At 36.9% G+C, this 20,559-nt stretch overlaps 1 protein-coding gene across 1 annotated transcript; it reads left to right on the forward strand.

The window, feature by feature from the left end:
• Positions 1–1,678: 1,678 nt before the first annotated feature.
• BCO1 (beta-carotene oxygenase 1) lies at positions 1,679–19,768 on the forward strand. The gene is made up of 12 exons (XM_075161480.1): positions 1,679–1,742; positions 5,513–5,641; positions 7,007–7,136; positions 8,615–8,762; positions 9,635–9,782; positions 10,864–11,084; positions 11,955–12,212; positions 13,379–13,481; positions 14,342–14,436; positions 16,568–16,679; positions 17,348–17,516; positions 18,937–19,768. The coding sequence occupies exons 1-12, from the start codon at positions 1,679–1,681 to the stop codon at positions 18,938–18,940; spliced, it is 1,581 nt and encodes a 526-aa protein (XP_075017581.1). The 3' UTR covers positions 18,941–19,768.
• The last annotated feature ends 791 nt before the right edge of the window (positions 19,769–20,559 follow it).

Here is a 20,559-nt window from a genome sequence, read left to right on the forward strand (position 1 = left end):
GCTTGGCACTGCTACAGGTTAGACCGCTCACAGGTCAGAGAATTAAAACTGCAGCATTAAGAGCTGTGGCCATGTAAATGGATGAAGATATGCTGAAGAGAACATGTTAAAGCAAAGCAGAAAATCACAGACAGAGAAAATGTCCCCATGGCTTAGTGGAAGTAGAGTGAGATGGTTTGCTTTTTTGCCAGATCCTTTTCAGTCTCTAACATTGCTGAAAAATCCCTTACTTGGCTTTGTGTATACAAGAAGTCTACATCTCAATACACATGCACACACACACACTCTCTCTCACATATATGCGTATATACATATACACGCATATAGTGTGTGTGTGTATGCTTATGTATATATATCTGCATATGTGTATGTATATGGACTTTGATATCCTTCATCTCCTACAGCCTTCTGGTTCAATCCTGCTGTTTCTTTATTAGTACTACTGACTGCAACAAAGCCCATATATTTTCTTTTTTAATCTGGCTTTTTATTTTGTTATCACCTGCTTCTGCCAGTGCTTTCCAAACAGAGACAAAGACAGGCTGTCTTGTTGATCTCCCAAAGTGAAGACAGGCCATCAAACAGACAATAGGTTAGGAAGAGAGGAGCAATGTATGTGTGTAACTAGTGTGTCAGAGCAGTCAAGTGTAGCACAAATTGTGTTTTAACTAAAATAAATATGTATATTTATAAAAGATTAGTCAGCCTTAAGAAGTGATGTTAAAACATTTTGGGAACACCGTGTTTTAGCTGAAAAAAATCGGATTTTAGGGTAACCTTATATGAAATTGCCTAATATATAATTGTGCAAAGAATCTTTTTATCCTTCATGTTCAATGGAGCCTATGATTTGCTCTGCAATCACATGCTTTATATTGAAATAAATCTTTTCCCAGAGGATTTCAAAATTAACAACATTGAACTCAGTTAAGTACCTTATCTAGGAAAAAAAGCATTAAAAATCCTCCTTATTTTTAATGATTCCTGCCATACTTTAACGGTGTGGATTCAGGTCACATATGGGAGAATATGTTATAGTGATTATTGTGAAAAGATATTTAATTCAAAGATGTGCCACTCTGGAACAGCTTGTGTATGAAGAAATACAGCACATACATCACTGTTCAGTAATGATATTTTCTTAACAGAATAGCCCAGTTTAAATTTCACAGAATGCAAAGAAAAGGATGATGCCTTACTCTGAAATGTTTGTCACTCCCAAAGAGCAAAACTCAGAACAGTGGGTAGAGATTTCTTTTTCTCTCCCTACCTGCCAAATGGGGCAAGAACCCCTACGCACTGTCTAAAATTTTATCTGAAATGCTGAAGGTGATAATTTCAGAGTCATTCTACCTGACTCCCTGGCTGTGCCTGCCTGCTTCAGATAGGTTCATAAGGAGCAAACAGGCGAGTAACTTTTTTCCTACTACTCCTTCAAATCAGTGAAAGAGTTAATTTTAATGAGAATGTGCAAGAATTATAGTGTATGTGCTAGGGATTAAAGATCAGCTATTATAAATTGTCGATCTATAAGCCACCAGCCACTAGCTCGCATTGCACTTTGACCTTATCTTTATACGTAACAGGAAAGAGCTGTTCTTAGCCCAGACAGGAGGGGACCACTACTGCTGCAGGAGCAGCTGGGTAGAGGACAGAGAAACTGTTTATTACATGAGAGATGGATACGCTATACGGTAGAAATAAAGAAGAACATCCAGAGCCCATAAAAGCTGAGGTGCAAGGTAAGTGAAACAAAATCTGTTCTAATACATGCGGTTACTTTGGTGTTTTCAAATATGTAAACACTGAAACACTTGTTCACCCAAGACAACACTGAAACGGGAAACTGAGAAAGCGAGAAACGTAAGTGAATTTTGTTTAAAGGACTGATCTCAGATAACATTTGTGCCCCGACTATGGGATTTTTCTCACTTCATGGGCATTTCTGTGTACTTTTCCAAAAAGTCTGTTTGAACAGGATTCACTGAAGTTGGTGGTGAGGGACGAAGTCTCGGGATTTAACTGGTGACACTCCCTCCCCCACGGCTCTGCTCAGGCTTTCGATTTCTCCTCTCTGTAACCCTTCCCTACCCTCCCTCTGTCTGCTCACACTCTTCCTCGCCTCCTGGAGAGAGCCACTAAAATTGGGACTCTTCAACAATAGTATTTCTAAGTAGAAAAGCAGCAGTAATGGATGCCACCGTGTACCGTTAAAAAGAGGGTTCAGAAGGTAATCCAGTAAAAACTGCGGAGTATCCTTCAGCAAGATAGTTTAAAGTGGCTCTAGGGATGAACATTTGATCAATCTATTATTTTTACTGATTTTTTTACTTCACAGAAGAGTTTTTTGCTACAGCTACAGGAGAGATTTGTTGCTGAGAACCCCTATTTAGTAAATATATGCCACATTGTTTGTAATACGTAGTCCAAGAAGTGGTAGGCATCTAATACAAATTTTAAAGTCACTTCCCAAGTACAACACTTAAAAAGATGACAATTAAAACTTGCATGACTTTGATGTTGTTGTTCAGTTTGGTGGCTGAACTGGGAAAGGTTTTGTTTCAAGTCAGACAAAGTGCTTTGTTATAATTTGCGGTGATTTTATGCCTTTCTATTTTTTTTGCTCAAGATAAAAACATTATTGAAACATTTCAAGTTGTTTGCAAGCAAACCATTTATCAGACCTGATCTGTATTATGGAATGGTTTATTTGAACAAAGACTGCATATTTCAGTAAATAAAATTATATATACAAAATATTCCTTCATTGGTAATGATAATTCAGTATTTACCAATTATGAAAACTAAAGAGAACCTTCACCTCTTTAAGTATTTTGCTAGCCCTGAGCTCTGCCAGTATTTTGGCTCCTTGTTATTCAATATGTACACTGTAAATATGACCCCATACTTCTAACGTCAGCCGTAATTTAACCCATGTTCTCCTAAACACTGTACAGCCATGTGATTTTATGAGACTCTGTTGCTATGATAGTTAATAAACTTCCAAATATTTGGAGGTGTTACTGTGTCACTTTTGTGTCCTCACGTGGTATAGAAAAGTATCATTATTTCCTCTTCAGATAAAAGTCTGAAGCAAAAAAAAAATACAAGGTCCAGATTTTTAAAGCTATTTAAGCACTTTAGGATGCTGATTGGTACCCAGTGTGATTTACAGAAATTCTTAATTCCCACTAAGATGAATTTTCATCTGAAAACCTCACTAGATGACCCTTTGCTTCATGCTTTTCATAGTGGAATTATGCCAGAAATCACACTGAATTACACCAGAAGTTTCGGAAGCTGCATCAAGTCCACAGTGCCTTAAAAAGAAGATCCCCTTTTGTCCCTGTTTATCTCTTCCAGCAGAATTATTTTATTGGCCTGTCCTGGAACTTTTTGAGCACCATTATTCCGGTGTACAGGAATAATCTCTAAACAAAATTTTTAGTCCTAGGAGCTGCAAGATGTTCACAGAGTTGCAGAAATATCTGCTTTTCTTGAATGATGGGCCCCAAAGCAGAAGATAGTTTTGTTGGGTCAAAATCCCACAAGACCTCATATGCAGCAGAAGATTTACATTTTCACCGCAGGGAAAGAAGGACTGGTTGCAGCAAGACCACATGCAGTCAGCCCCAACTCAGCGTTAGCAAAAGTTTTGCTGCAGCCCATGCTCATTGCACAGATTTACAATCATAAATGGCATTGGTAGGAGGGTAGGAGCACAGGAGACGACACTCACTACACTGCAGTTGCCCATAGTATTGGAGAAATAGCAGAGCCTACAATCTTCTATTGCCAAATAACAGAAAACTGTAGAAAGGGAATTGGCAAGAAAAGAAACGCTTGTATTTTAGGCACATAAGCAGACTAAACTTGTTCAGCAATTAATGTTCAGTAGTCAGCCAAACAAAAATAATGTATCTATTTTGAATATATACTTTCTTAAGATCATAATCCTGTTCTCTCTGAAGGATTCTTTTCTTTTGCTAACTTGTGATTTTCTCACTGTCTTCTTACCAACTATTTTTAGTTACTCAAGTTTTATGCAATTATCTGTATTAAGGGTTAAACCTTGTTCATCTTATACAAAAAAGTACTATAATTATTGTGTTGGAACTTCTTGTATTAGAAAGGCAAGTAAGGTTTGGTTTTCAAGGCTCTTCTAGAATGTTGTTGTTGTTGTAGTAGTAGTAGTAGTAATAATAATAATAATAATGTCCATCCATTTTGTCAACAATTCTTTATCTTTCTCATGTATTCCAGAACTGTAACCCTAATGAAGTAGTGTGAGTATTGTGGCATACAATATGAGTTGGTTAGCCTGACTGAGAATATGTTTTAGGTAAAGCTGACATTTACTGCATATCCTTCCTTTGCATTTGGATGGTTTTCCCTTGTGTCCTTAACGTCTGAAGAAATGGCAAACATCCTTGTCTCCCTTACCTAAAAAGGTCAAAATTCAGGAAATATTCTCTTAGAAAGTGGCCAAAGTCCCTTTAGGATCTCAGAAAGTCTTACAGCAAAATGATTGTTACCTCTCTGCAACTGCATCAGCTTTGACAAAATTGAGTATTTCCATAGGAGGACATTTCTATCTGTTGTAAAGGGAGTATTAATAGTGTGTCAACATTTTCGACATGGGGTCACAAACTAAATGATAAGGAAAATTAAAAGTTCTGAGTAGCTTTTTATGCAGAGACAATGTTCAGTGCAGGAATTGTGTGGAAAAGTAGTATGTGATCTTAAATGTTCCCTCAGGAGGCATAACACACAAAGAAGCGAGCGAAGCTTTTAATTTAATATCCGATATGCTTTTGTTCACCTCTTTAACCCTAATAACATACTTTAATTGTTGTTATTCTGTGTGTCAAAAGGTAGGTAATGCATCTCTTGCAGGGATCTGATGAGGAACATTTCTTATTCAAACCTCAACAGTACTTACATATTTTCAGTGTAGTATTTCTACCTTTATTTGTGTTCAAACACCAACTTTATGACTAGTGTCACAAAAGCACTCCCAAAATGACACTACACCATGCTGTGTAATTTAATTAATGAAATTTTTACTGGAATTCATTTAGCCTGAAGTTTAAATTGATGTACTGAAGGCCAATGGAAGTCATATAACGTATAAAATATATTTATTTCTGATAAGCTCTAGCTTTTCCTGGCATGAGTAAAAGGGTTTAAATATATCACTTTAAAATCTGAGTGCAGGAAAGAAAGGTCCAACTTTATTTATTTCCTGATATTTAGCAAATTACATTCCAGCGATCTCATCTTCTTATAGTAATCTCATATAGCAATATTCATGCAGAATATTACTAGTGCCACATTTTTGAGCAGATCACATTTTAGTTAACCCAAGCTCCAACATAATTATATGCTATTACAAATCTTGACACACCCATAGTCTGTCTGCCTATATGAAGCCTATGCCCTTAGGAAAACTATCCTGTAACATGCCCCTCAGCTAAATGAATGGATACCAGTATCTCCTTTTTGTTTATAGGTCAGTTGCCCACTTGGTTGCAAGGGATACTTCTCCGAAATGGCCCAGGGATGCACACAATAGGGGACACTAAGTATAACCACTGGTTTGATGGCTTGGCTCTGCTGCATAGCTTTACATTTAAAAATGGTAAGTTGTTGCACATCAGATTAAAAAAAGCTCAACAACCGAAATCTTGGTGCCTTACGTTGCTAATTCTGTTTTGAGTTTGATTAGAATGTTGCAGGTTTTATCTGCAGAGCGGCATATGTGGTGAGGTGGTAACCGCTTTGGGGAAAGCCTCTCCAAACATACACTCACACCTCACTCTCCACGGCAGCAGCAGCAGCAGCGTCTCTGCAGGGCTGTTATCAGAGATAGATTATGTTGTCCTTTTTTCTGGAGTGCCAAAGTTCAATATTGTCTGCACTACAGGATAGCCTGCAACCAGCTCTGAGCAGGTCACAGCAGGGCAGCCTTTGCCTTCCACCCAGAGCAAGAAAACCCCCATTGTTTCAATCTGGATCAACCAAAAGTACTGTAATATCCGGAGGTTTTTCTGTTGTGGATGAACAACCTAGTTTCAGGGAAGACTAACATTCCCCTTTTGGGATTTGGTTGCAGCTATAACAGCTGCCAGGAGAGAAACTGGGCCACTATGTCACTTTGCAAATCAAACCTCTCTTATGCATACTTGACACCCCTACAAGCAGTCCTCCTACCTGTCATCCTTATGGAGGGAAAACAGGCAGCTCCTCTATCCAAAACAATTTCATTTTTTGTTTTCAGTTAAAGCATTTTTTATCAGTTCGGCTGTTTTACAGTGTGAGGCAGGATGTTTACACCTAGATTCTTGCTGCGAAAAGCATGTATCTATAAAAGAACTGGGGTTTACTCCTATCATCCTCTATTCCTAGTGTTTACTTTTTAGTTTCCATTTCTGTGACCAGAGGCATTTCATGCAACTGCAGGATCTCCTTGCCTGTCCAGCCATAAAGAAATGACCAGTGTTTTTTAAATTGCCAGTAGATTTTACTTACCTAAAGCAGAGCTCAGTTAGTTCAAGTATAGTGGTCCATTAAATTCGTTAGGATAGACACTGATTCTTTCAAGCAATTTGTTACTCTCTCATAACTAAATTTTGCCAATACAGGAGATTTATCACCACCCACACATTGATGCAGAATTAATCATTTTTACACAGATTGTTTTGGTTTGGAAGAGTTTATCCAAATCCCTCCTATCCTCTCCTCAGTCCCCCAGTATTGTCCAAATGTGTTGGGAATCAAGGAAGCTAGACAAATTGTTACCAATCTCAGCAGCCACAAGAACAGTCCTGGGTTCCTTAGAGAGCTGAAAAAGCCTTCCAAAACAGGGAGTTAGGGACATTGTTGGTTTTATCGCAAACTTTTCTTAGCTAAAGGACATCTGCTTGAGAAATTTTTTCTCTGACTATGCTAATTTTCTAAAGAACTCAGTATGAAATGTGATTGAAACCTGTTTGGCCTTTGTCAGGTGAAGTTTACTACAGAAGTAAGTATCTCCGAAGTGACACATACAACTGCAATATAGAAGCAAACCGAATCGTGGTGTCTGAGTTTGGAACTATGGCTTATCCAGATCCATGCAAAAACATATTTGCCAAGTAAGCAATGATTTTTCCAACAAGATCCTTCTATCTACTTCTCTCTCCAGCACAGATGTCTTCCTGTTTACCCTTGACACATATTTACAAATACAAAATTTGTTTTGTAAATTTACAATTGCTAAATACTGAAAAGGCCAAGAGATGTATCCAGCACTGTACTCTCTATGGGTTATTCTAAGGCAAATATTTTAAATTCCTTTTATCAGCAATATTGGCTGTTTTATTCACTACTGCAAGTAGATTTTGTTGTAATTTTGCAAAAACAAGTATTTTCTTTTCAAGTGTTTCACAGAAGTTTATAAAAATGATACTCTGCAAGGGGAGAAGCAGCATGAAAGGAAAAGACGAAGAGATGGGGAAGGAATTAATGCCAAGTTTATTCAACAAAAAGAAGAAAAGCATCAATCCCTTTAAAAAAACTAGAAAAACTTCTGGATTAAAGACCAGTTTTACAAAAAAAAAAGAAAGTGATGAAGAATTTCCATTGTTTCTTGAGTCACGTGCAGTGCTTTGAAGGACTGCACCCATAGGCCTGAGCTAATCTTATGTTCAAAATCAGAACCACTTGGGATCACTGCAATAGCTGCTTCCATAGCGTTACTAAGGATGATAGGCTGTATATGAGAGGCAAGGTGTAAGCCATCATGTTACTACCTGTCTTGTAAAATTGGCTGTGGATATTCCCTGGCAAATGCAAGTAGCTTACCCATCAATTCTTCCTGGCTGGACTACCTCTAATGACCTTGAATTTGATATTTGGTAAGAGGACATGCATGGATAGTTATTGCAAAATAGTCGATAGGTTGTAAGTTGTTACGCTGAGATAAGATGCTTTTCTTCCCTCTTCCAGCACATAGGGTAACACTGGCGTTTTAAGTTCGAAAGGGATATAAGCAAATTTGTCTTGGCTTCAAGCGAATGTGGTAAAATCCTACACTAATAAGGAAAACTTTCAAGCCCACATGTGAAGTTGGATCTTCTTTGAAATCGTAATTGTGATACAGGGTAACACTGGGAACAAAAATATTCCATCGGGGAGTATATGAATCCATCTATTTTATGAAGGCATACCCTGAAAAACCTACCAGCTTTTAGGTAGAAACTGTTAGGCCAAATTCTCACAAGGTATGCACAGGAGAGCATATAATTAGCCCATCCTGATAAACCAGTGCATATGCTACAGCTGACAGCAGGACTGGGATCTGGATACCCATTTGTGTATGGAAAAAGAGTTGCATGCATGTCCAGGCCAAGGGCAGTGAAGAAGTCCATCTCCTCCGCTTTTCCACCCTTTCCACAGAGGCAGTGTAGGACCAGTCAGAAGAGGGCACAGCAGTGGAGAGGCAGACCCAGCGCCGTGACCCTGCTGCTGTGCTCAGCCCGCACTGCTCGGGTGACTTCTGCTTTGCACGGGGTAAAAGCTAGTACAGCTTCTGCTGCACTAATGAACCGATACGAAATTTCCCTCTGTACAGGGCTTTCTCATATTTGTCTCACGTCATTCCTGAGTTCACAGACAACTGCCTGATCAACATTATGAAAACTGGGGATGATTTTTATGCTACCAGTGAGACTAACTTCATCAGGAAAATTAATCCGCAGACTCTGGAGACGTTAGAGAAGGTATAAGCAACTGTCTGTCATTCTGGTTCCTCGTCTGCTAATGAATAAAGTTTCAGGCTGACTCATAAGGATCCTTTAGCATGTGCAGGACACAAAACCGGAAAGATACTTTTCTTCTTTTACTATTCCCTTACTTTTGAAATCATGGTAAAGTGAAATAGTGAAGATACCAGATCTTCTAAGAACTCGTAAGTTCAAAATTAAATCCCAGGTAGTTTGGGAAAAGCTGGGCTTTGAGCAATTTCACTTGTACATAATCTAGCAAGGTTGCAGAAATAATACCACATATCATGCTTACGACGTGATCATTTTGGATAATTGCCATTATTATGCATCTGTAGTTATAAAATGATTTACATAATTAACAAATCAGTAGGTCAGTTATATGACTACTTTTCAAGTACCTTATGCAAGATATTACTTAATTATTAAAATGAAATCTTGACATATTGAAATATAGAATGATTTTTTTCTAGCATGCAGTACAGTTTGAGTACAATTTCCAAGCTTTAAATCAAACAGAAACCTTCCTGCTCCAAAAGATTGCTAGACTCATAGCCCTATTAAATAAACTACTTTCAGGATGAAATGGGCATTTGCAGAGTAACTTCTTTAGCCAATCCTCTCATTGTGTTACGTGACTGCAAGGGAGAGGTGAATGTAATTCAGATTCTGTAACTTGTTTTAGCCTTGAATTAGGAAATCATTTGAGTACCTGCATAAGTTGTTTGGCTTAATTGTTTAAATGTCAAGGCCTTTTGAAAATGGGGTACCAATAAAAGGCTGCCAGTGCTGAAAAGCTGGTGGATTTGTGGTGTTAGCTGAGATCAATTGTAATTCTCTTACACATCTCCTATTGTATAATTTTCCAGATTGACTACAGCAAGTATGTAGCTGTAAATGTGACAACTTCTCACCCACACTATGACAGTGCTGGAAATATTCTCAACATGGGTACTTCAATAGTTGATAAAGGGAAGACAAAATACATTCTGTTTAAGATTCCTCCCTCTGTGCCAGGTAAGATATGTCTTTTATCAGTATTTTCTAGGAACTTGTTAGCAATTTCTTTTCTTCTGAGGATAAGGGGTGGTGATACAGCTTTTCTAGAAACCAATGGCATTCATTTTCTTTATTTTAACTTATTGTGAACTTATTGTTAACTGCTTCGCCTGTCTGGGCATGTGCTATTACAAAGGTTCATCTTGAATACTGTGTAAACAGGGTATTTCAGTATGAAGAACCTTGCTTTTAGAAGAATTTGCTTTTAGAAGAATTCTACTTTGAATATTACTAGAATGAACTCTTTTAGAAGAATTTCCATTCCTGTATTGTGATGTGTAGAGAGAGGATGAACAGAAATGATTTTATCTATAGGGCAGTATATATAATTTGAAGTTGTAAATTTCAATTTTCTTCATAAATGAAAATGCTCTTAAAATCCTGATACTGTGATTGCAGGGAAGCATAATACCAAATAATACCTAATATAGAGTTAATTCCTCTCTAACCTGGCCTACACTAGGCCTTGCTGAAATACTGTCCTTTGTTCACAGAGCAAATCACTTGCTCTTTTTCCTTCAAGACAATCTTTTTTTTTGTGTTGTTGTTTAAAATCAGCTGCTAATGTGATGTCTGTCCTGTTGGTTGAACAACCAAAAGGCCTTCCACAGCTGAAAGATAAGTTTGTAATTTCTAGCTGGGGCTCAAATGAAGTCAGTATAGATCAAACAGGAACATCTCCTTAGGAGTTCAAAAACATGGGGGCCTTTGAACCCCTTTGTAAAGCTGGCAATTTAATTGAACATCTTTCTCCTCTATGCTGGAACTTCTGAAGACAGTAACCAGTGGAATCAAATACTAAGATGAGGAGGCTCTATCTAAATGGATCCGGCATTGTGATATTACTGCGTTGCTTCACTTAGATGCAAACTTCTGTGTTAATTCTGCAGGAAGAAACAAACCACTTTCTTAACAGAAAATGCAAATAAAACAGAGAGGAATCTGTTCTTTCCTACTTCATACATGGGAGAAATCCAAGCACAAGATTGGATTGGAATTTATTATAAACATAATTTTATTTTTTATCATTTATGTTCAGGGAAAAAAAAGAAGAAATCTTGTTTTAAACATCTGGAAGTGGTATGCTCCATCCCTTCTTGCTCTCTGCTCCACCCAAGCTACTACCATAGCTTTGGAATCACAGAAAATTACATTGTCTTCATAGAGCAGCCATTCAAACTGGATATTGTCAAAATGGCAACTGCTTACATCCGAGGTGTGAACTGGGCTTCCTGCCTTGCCTATCATAAGGAAGATAAGGTATTTTTCCTAATGCTGAGCAATGGAGTCAGTCAGGCCAGTGACCTCTTCCACACTGTTCTGTTTTTCATCTAGTTCATTAATTTCAGTAATCCCTCATTTTTTTTCAACCCTTGACTTTCATGTTGCACATTTTTTTTAGAAGTTGTATTTTTTTGAATACTATCTCCCATCTCCAGAAATTTCACAAATAAATATCTGATGCTGAAGTGCTTGAGAAAGAGGATAGTTTGGCATTGTTAGAAATACTGTGTGCTAGCAGAAAAATTCAAAACCGCACTAGGATCCCAGACACAGGCAGTTGCTCTGGTCCAAACAAAATACTGTATATTGTGGATGAGATCTGCTCTAGATCCATTGCATCAGATAGGAGAATCAGATGGGTGGAAAAGCCTGCATCCAACAAAACGAGTGTCTTTCACAGTGGCAACTGAGGAAAAAAACCTGTTTTCTGAGGACCTTATTTCCACATGCTCTGGCCATCAATAAGTGGGGCATGCTGGGGTAGAGGGCACCAGCACAGAGCACTACAGAGATTCTGGACTAAGGCAGATTTATTTAACTTAAAAATAGAGCAGGGGATTTTCCAGGTTTTACTGGAAAACTTCAATCCTCAGTCTACCCCAAATAGTAATTTGCAACAGTAAAAGTTTAAAGAGTTTAAAGCACTTCCACACTCATTTTACTCCTGCATTTTTTGGTCTTCAGGTTGGAACCTCTTGTCTCCTAGCAGCAAATCCTAAGTTCTTAATACGCTTCAGGAGAAACAGACAGTACATTAGAATGTTGATGGCTACCATTAGAAAACAGTTCCCTAAATATCTATTTGCTGATCATTAACAGTTTTAAATAACGTTTCCTATCTTTCAGACTTGGTTTCACTTTGTAGACAAGAAGACTAAAAAAGAAGTATCCACCAAGTTTTATACCGATGCTATGGTGCTTTTTCACCATGTAAATGCTTATGAAGAGGATGGCCACATTATTTTTGATATTATTGCCCATACAGACAATAGCTTGTATGAAATGTTCTATTTAAAAAACCTGAGTGAAGACTCGAAAGAGAACAACAAGCTTACCTCCATACCAACCTGCAAACGATTTGTGGTTCCTCTGCAGTATGACAAGGTAGAAAGAAAATGGCTTTTTAATCTGTTCTTTGATCAGTAATTTAAAATACATCAGTGTGAATAATGGGTGAATTATTAATTGCCAGCCCTTATGTGCAAATTTCTGATCCTTTAAAAATAACATATACACAAAGCGTGCAGGAGGTTTTTTTGTGTATGTATTGTGAGAATCAGCAATGAGCAGCTGGATATACAGTTACATGGATCTAGGTTCTGATACCATCCATTATGGAGACCAGGGTTATTGAGCATTTGTCATTTCCTTACCAGTGAGATTATTTGTAAAATGCTATCAAATACGAGTAGATATATCAACTTGGCTGTTGACTGGAAGGGCATGCATGAGGTTTTGCACAATCTGTTTCTTCCACTTTACTGGAAGCCTATATATAATATATGCACGCTCCTGTTGCAATGGCTTTAATAAAATTAGAAGATTTCATTTAAGTGTGAGATTTACCAGGAAGAGGAAAGATTTTATCTTTCAGTTTAATTTAAAACATCATTTTACATCATTGTTTGCAGGGAAGATTTTATACTGCCCAGCAACTTGGGCAAGTTTCTGCCTGATACATTTGGAATGGATAATACCTTTTCTTTCTACATCCTAGAATCTTGCTGCTTTGTTCATGTCTCAAAAACAGTCATGCAGCGATGACAAAGGATGTGTTGGATCACACCAGCTGTCCAAACTACCCTAATCTTAGGAATTCAGCAATAGCATATTAAAAACAGGAGTGCATTTACAGCTATTTTTGCACTTGATTTATAGCAGGTGCAAAAAACCTATCCTTGGTGACTTTTAGTGGGAATTTGATACCTAATTCCTTGAAACCCATCTTCATTAATTAAATTCACAAACTATGTAATCCATTTATCGTGCTTCTGGAACATAGCCATGTCTATCTAAACCTTTCTAAAGGCTTGGTGTGATTCAAAATGATTATTCTATGATATATTAAAATCCTCTGAGTATAACAAGATTTCTAATGAAAAGGTTAGAATCTAATGTTACAAGATAAACGCCATAAAAAGGAACTTCTTGAAGCTGGATTATTTGTTTAATCCCAAAATTGTCTATATTAATATTAAACCTGATGAAAGATCTAAATTAGAAGCATATTCTTAGACACACATTACTTTTTCAGCATATGTCTCTTTCAGGATGCCGAAGTAGGTTCTAATTTAGTCAAACTTCCATCCGCCGCAACTGCTGTAAAAGAGAAAGATGGCAGCATCTATTGCCAACCTGAAATACTATGTGAAGGTGAGACATATCCATTATACAAATCTCAAATCGGTTCTCTTACCCACACATAGATGCATTCTAATAATGCCTAATAGCTGTTCATATATGTAAGATCTTTATAAAGCTAAAAGAAACAAAACTTTTACTTAGTATGTTTAGTGTAGATATTGACAATACCTTTCTCTTTTTACTTCCCTCCTCTGGGTCCATCCAGTAATATATGACCCTGAACCTCTCAGATATATATTTATCAAGAGTGAAATCCTTTAAATGTCTGAAGTTACATCAGTTTTATATTAATATAGGATCCCAAGTCTTATTTTACAACTATTAATACGGCTTGCAAATCTACCTGTTACAAGAGTAATTTTAGTTAAATAGGTCTGTTATAAATAGTAACTTCAGTTATTGCTGTATGTTATAAAAATTGCCTTTGAAAGTGGATTTTTAAACTTTTTTCAGGGGATAAGAACAGGAATATGTAAAGAGTATATATCTACCTAAAGTGAAAGTAATTTCTTAGAATGGTAGCCTCCAATTATATCTCAGATGTTCACATCTCATATATTTATGAAGAAAGAAAAAAAACCCAACAAAAAAAAAAACCCTCATAAGTTCTAGTATAATGAATCCCTAAGAATGAAAAATTGTCATTTTTGAACTAACAAAACTGGCTTAATTATTGGCTTTATTATGTTGTGTTAATGTCCATCTTCAGCTTTTTAGAAATTCAGACATACAAAATCTATGCAACCCCTGTTTTAAATACTGTCAAGGTTTTTCTCAGGGCAAAACTGCCTGAAGATTGACATACATAAATGTACATTTGAGTTATTTTTCTTCTCTTGTTCCTAAGTCTTGAACATTATTTTACCCAGGGATAGAACTGCCTCGCATCAACTATGACTATAATGGCAAAAAATACAAGTACGTCTTTGCAACGGAAGTCCAGTGGAGTCCAGTTCCTACAAAGGTATAATTAACATTTACAAAGTCAGAAACTGTATTTATAGGACACAAATCAAATTTAAGCAGCTATAAGTAGACCATCCTGTACTAGTTTGGCCCAAAATAGAGCCTAATCTGCATTCATACGTGCAAATTCAAAGTGTGTGGTTCTGAGGCCAGAAACTGAACTCTTTTTTTCAACATGAAGTTAAAGCTTCTAAATGATGACACTGAAGTTGGGTACTATGTGCATAACCTTCAGCACCTGAAGCAGGGACATGAAACGTTGGACATACATGTTAGCTTACTTGTATGATTAAAACAGCCTCACTGGGCCAAACTATGGAAACAATATCTCTTCATTTTACTAGTTGAAAATCTGGAATATAATTATCAACTGTTAAAAACATGTAGTTCCATAGGCAGCAGAGCGAATGCTTTCTTAAAGATGTGACTTGAGATTGGATTCTTGAGCGTTCAATAGTGTATGTGTTTCTGTCAAAACTTTTCCCATTGCTGGGTCATTCACATGCAAAGAAGCATGAAATGCCTAAATTCTTATAAGGGTGAGCTCATGTTGCATCATTTCCCTCATAAAATATTAATAAATTTGGGCTGCTTTATCCAGCTTTGTATTTCCACTAAGTCTCTTGAACACAATAGTTACTGAGACACTCACTTTTCTGCTAGATTGGGCTGAACTTCTGCAATGTGCCAAGAGCTACAAAGGAGAGAGTAGGAAAAAGAAGTACTAGACAGACATACATCTGTAATATCTTTTCCCTTTAGGAAACCTAACTAAAAAAATAAGTTACTGCAATAGTATCTAATCAATTAAAATATTAAAATAATATTTAATTTTTCAGAAAGCTTTATCTTTTGCTAGCTAGTTCTGTATTAGAGGGTAGCAAATGCTTTGTTTGTGTATGCATAATGCCAACTTTTCAGGAGGCAGCCTAGAGTACAAATAGATTAAGATGAAAAGTATTACTAGTTGAAGATAAGAGTATTGTACACACAAACTCACTCTTTATAATTCTTGTTCTGTGACTATAAGGCAGTGCAAATTGAGTTCACTGTAGGGTCTTGTATATAATTACCACAACGGATTACAAAATAAAGCTGGATTTCTGTATGATGCAAGAAAATTTATTGCAGCACATCTGACTACATTTGCTCAAACAAATCTGCAAGTTTGTGATTTCCAGTGTAGATAATCCCTGCTTGACTTAAATATAATAAAAAATGCTGTTAGAAGATTTTTTTTCACATCAGTTGCTCTTTAATGAGCGCAGGCACAATAACAACCATGTAAAATCCTTAGGTAAAGTCTGTCAGCAAAATTGCTGTCATCTTGGTTAGAAGGGAGAATTTTCCCAAATTATTCCTCCAGTAATTTGAATAGTTTCATTTTTGTGTAAACATATATTTTGACTAAACGTCAAAAGGGAAAAGGATATAACTGCATCTGTATGGGTAGAGAAAAGGCCTTAATAGAATTGAACTGAAAATGCCATGTATCCCCACTGACGACTGGTTTGGTCAGGCCCTTGACCCATCAATGAGATGAAAATCTGTACTCTGTTCCTTCGGTAAATACCAGTATCTGCGTGGAATTCTTGCCCCCTTGGTTTAATCTTTATACATCACTATTAATAGCCTTTGTTCTGGCATATATACCCTACTTAACAATAGAAGGCCTTGAGAAATATTGAGGTCACAATAAAAGGAAAATAATTCACAGGATTAGAAAATGGAAGGTTTAAATCCAGTTTCCTGCTTTACTACAGAATCGCAGTGATTTGGCGCAAGTCACTTAAATGTTCTGGGCCTTGGACTCTTCCTCTGTATAGTGAGAGCATTATTTATAATGAAGATTCTCTCATGATCTGTTAGTATTTGTAAAATGCTTAAAGTCCATAAATGAAAGATGCAACTGCAATCTAATGAAATGAAGTTAAAAGAACATTGTGTGATTATGCAGACTCCAAAGTTTAACATTTTCCAGGTGTTTCCTTCTTGTGATGACACATGCCTTGTTGCTCCTTAACTCTTAGCATTGGTCCCCCACGCCAGCAGTCTGTTCATGTTGTACCTTTGAAATAAACCACTGTCTGGGTCACTGACATTCTTCTTTTCTGGTCACAACATTTTAGATTGTAAAATTTAATGTCCAGACGAAGGAAATGCTCCACTGGGGAGAGGACCACGGCTGGCCATCTGAGCCCATTTTCGTTCCCAGCCCTGATGCAAGAGAAGAGGATGATGGTAACATAGTGACAACATTCTGAAAGCTGGGGTTACATGAGTTTCGCATTAAATCTTACAAATGTCATTATTCTTAGTGAAGAAAGCTGGGTTGATGCTTCCACTGTGAGATTAAAATTAGCACCAGCCATTTTACTCCTGCTGACAAAAATCCAAAGCAACAATAGACCAAAATCAGCTTGTGTAATGTCCCAAGGTAGCCATAAACAGAAACACCAATGCTTGGGACTTTCCAGAGAGCCACTTGGAGCTGGATTTATCAATAGTTTGGAGCAGCTGAAGCTGTGGGAAGTCAGTGTTATTACAGATGAGAACATGAAGTGGCACTGCAAGTATCGCTGTAATCTCGATCCAGTTCTGTTCTCAGGTCACTCTTTGCAAAGGCAAGTGGCAAATAGCTGAAAGGATGAGTCCCAAAACTGTCAGGCACACAATTCGGTGTTCGTTTGCTTTTTTCCTTCCCAATGAACTGCAGGCAGACCAGAAAAAAGCACAGAAGAGAAGCATTCATTAGTTCTTTAGCATTCTCAGTAGACTTCTTGATCTAGTAAGAACTTTCAGTTTGTGTCCTAAAATTCTTAGGAAACAAGAGTTGTTTCCTGACAGTATTATCTTTTCTGCTTGGTGTAACTAGTATGTGCTTCTAATTCTTCATTTGTATGTCACAGGCATTGTTCTGACCTGTGTTGTGATGTCTGATCCAAAGGAAGCACCCTTCCTACTTGTCTTGGATGCTAAAACATTCAAAGAATTGGGCCGAGCCACAGTAGATGTAGAAATGCATCTGGACCTGCATGGAATGTTTATACCAGAGAAAGATTTGAAGACTGAGACTGAGTAAAATGCTATTTATCCTATTACACAGACTAAGACAACCTTCTACTGAATGTGGGATGATATCATTCAGGCACAACCTTATCTTATGACAAGAAATGACTATATATAATCTCTTATAAGAGATAGCAGTAACTTTTATCACAAATAGTTATATGCACAACTGGTACATAACTATTCGAAAAGAAGAATGATACTGATCATTAAGTGTTAGTGTTGTATACAACTTGTGGGGCAGGGAATAGGAGACAAAGGTAACAAGAAATGTTTTATTTGAGTAGAATATAGCTTTCTGAGCAAATGAAGTACTGTATTTATAGGGTGATGCATGGCATGAGTTACATATGTCTGCAGGTCATGTAACTTCACGGACTGTTTCAAGACTGCAGCTCATGATGAAAGTTGTCTCCTGCCAGAAAACCTCACGTTAAACTATCTGCTGTGATACTACTAATTCATGGCAACGCAATCTCTTGGTGCTTGATTTCTTAAACTCCACCATAACCAAAGTACTACATTGAGGTGCTACAACTTTTTAATTTAGAACCTAAAAAAACCTGCTTTGCTAATAATTTCATAGTGTATTTTTCCCTTTTATGTTGACAAAAACAAGTAACTTGAAATAGAATACACGGTTTTATGTAGCATTCAATTATACTTTAGTGCGATTCAATCTTAAGCGCTTTGTATTTAAATCAGTTTACCTTGAGGAGAATAACTGACATGGCATTTCATGTAATTAGATGATTACATTGTGTAAAAGATAAACAGAAATGTAGTATTTTTTAATATTGCTAATAGTGTCTGTTAATAACAGTTTGTATATGAATGAGAGCAGTATATTTCTAGCAGAACTCAGATATACAAGTGCAACAAATCGTTTAGGTGAAAGAGTGAAAGACCTAATTTAGACCTCATCTGAACTACACAGTAGCTGAAACGACAAGCTATTGTTGCTATATTTATGCTATATAAAGCATTTGCTTTATTGTCTGCTTAGAAGCATCCACGTTCTGACATGGGTTTATCATTGCCTGTAATAGATGCTTCCTAATAAAAGTGCACAACTCTCATTCATAGTCACAATTAAAAAGCACATTCAACATAGAGTTCAAATGCCAAATATACCGTGACTGGTTTTTGTTATAGGAATGGCATTTCCTAATCCCCTGAGTGTATTTCTGTTTTCTGATTTGGGGCACTGATTTTTCTTTAAATGAGAGCTTTTTTTCTTTGAATTGTATTTTCCTATTGTAGATACCTTTACTGTTGGAGGCATCTTTACTGATGGAGAAAACTAGGTATAGATCCATCCATTTTAGGTGTTCATCCGGTCTGTACATATCACCACACTACTCAGGTATCTCTGACTCCTTTATATACGCATTCTCACAGTGTCTCTGCTGCTCACTGTGTTTTACAGGTAGGAAACAGAATGAAATCATTGTCGTTTACTATCTCCCCATCACATGAGAATCTGGGCTTTGGCGACTTGTTCGTGATTACGTAAGATGTTTACGGCAGAGCAGGAAGTGAACCAACATCATCCACAGTTCTTGTTTGCGCTGTAACAACTATACCTCCTTTTCTCTGCTTAAGTCTTTGCAGTTTGTAAGTATAAAGAATATACAGGCTATTTTTAATGCAAAAAAAGTCACTGTGGTCAGATCTAGAGTTAAAATATGCAGTTTTGGGCATTCAAATGTTTATATATTCCATAAAATGGAAATAAACACTTCAGTAAGGTGTGTCTGCAGAAATAGCCATCTTTAATGTTTTCAAGGCATATTACCACTACTATTTAAGAGAACTTTATCTTCTAAAGAAGAAATTGAATTCCATTTTTGCACGTAATATGGAACCAGTACTGGAGTGGAAGACTGACTTCTGATGTTGGCAAAAGACACCAGCTGTGGGGTTGTTTCTTTTAATCTGAAAAAGCTTGGATTTAACAAGTCTCCACAAATATTTCTGGAATTATAAGGTGGTAATGAATCAAAAGTCTAACCATTATTATAGATCTCCTTTTAAGAGTTTGTCTCCAGAATTTCTTCTGTAGAACTCATAGTGCTATGTTTTCGGGTGGCCATGAGTTTGGATACAGGAGTTACTTGACTTCTGAGGAGCTAATTCTTACTGGCAGAAATTACATGATAGGGGAATATTCATCATTAAAACAACCTGCAGTCTAAGAAAGCAAATGTGTTATTTATGTTCATGTAGAAATACTGCAGAAAATAAATTATAAGAACTTGCCTTGGGTATGATTTTTTAAACAGTGTGCCGTATTCACTTGGTCAGTATTACACAGGATTTGATTAGCATCAAGTTTGTAGTCAACTTGAAGAGAAAAACAGTGATGTAAATCTGGATTTGCCAATCCCAGTATCATCCTGTGGCAGAGACAATATGGATAAAACCATATGGCTAATCACAAATTTGTTCAAGAATGTTTTTAGCAGTTGCGGTAGTAATCTGATGAAACATTTACCCTGAATATGGTAATACACTATATCATTTCTAGGCTGACAATAGCAAGGGGAATGCGTATACGCTTTGCCAAGTGGCTGCAAGGCTTGTGAGGTTTTTTTGTTGTGGTAACATGGCACACGGTAATGAGTCTGTCATTTGGTTTGCTTCTCTGACATCCTTCGCTATGAATGAAATCTTGAGGGACAGAAAGGTTTGATCCTTCTTTTGCACCAATAAGTCATAAATTAGCCCAGTAAAACTAATGGAGTTATTGTAATGGCTTAAAAAAAATCTAGATTCGGTGACTGCAAATAAAAATAGTAAGGATAGATAGCTCCATTAAAGGGAAAAAAACATAGTTGAGTAAGAGAATCAGGCCATGGGTATGCATACATATAATTACTTCAAAGATGTCACAAATGGCCCTCTAGTTGGTAGAGTGGTTTGGTTTGGTTTGTGTCTTCTTTTTATCAACGGGTTTCATTAAATGGAACAAATAACAAAGCATAATAATTAATTTGTCCTCTGGAAGTGGATATTATCTGTTACACCTTGTCCCATTACCCCACATATG

The sequence above is a fragment of the Calonectris borealis genome, chromosome 12, assembly GCF_964195595.1.
Source record: "Calonectris borealis chromosome 12, bCalBor7.hap1.2, whole genome shotgun sequence".
Classification (NCBI taxonomy): Eukaryota; Metazoa; Chordata; class Aves; order Procellariiformes; family Procellariidae; genus Calonectris; species Calonectris borealis.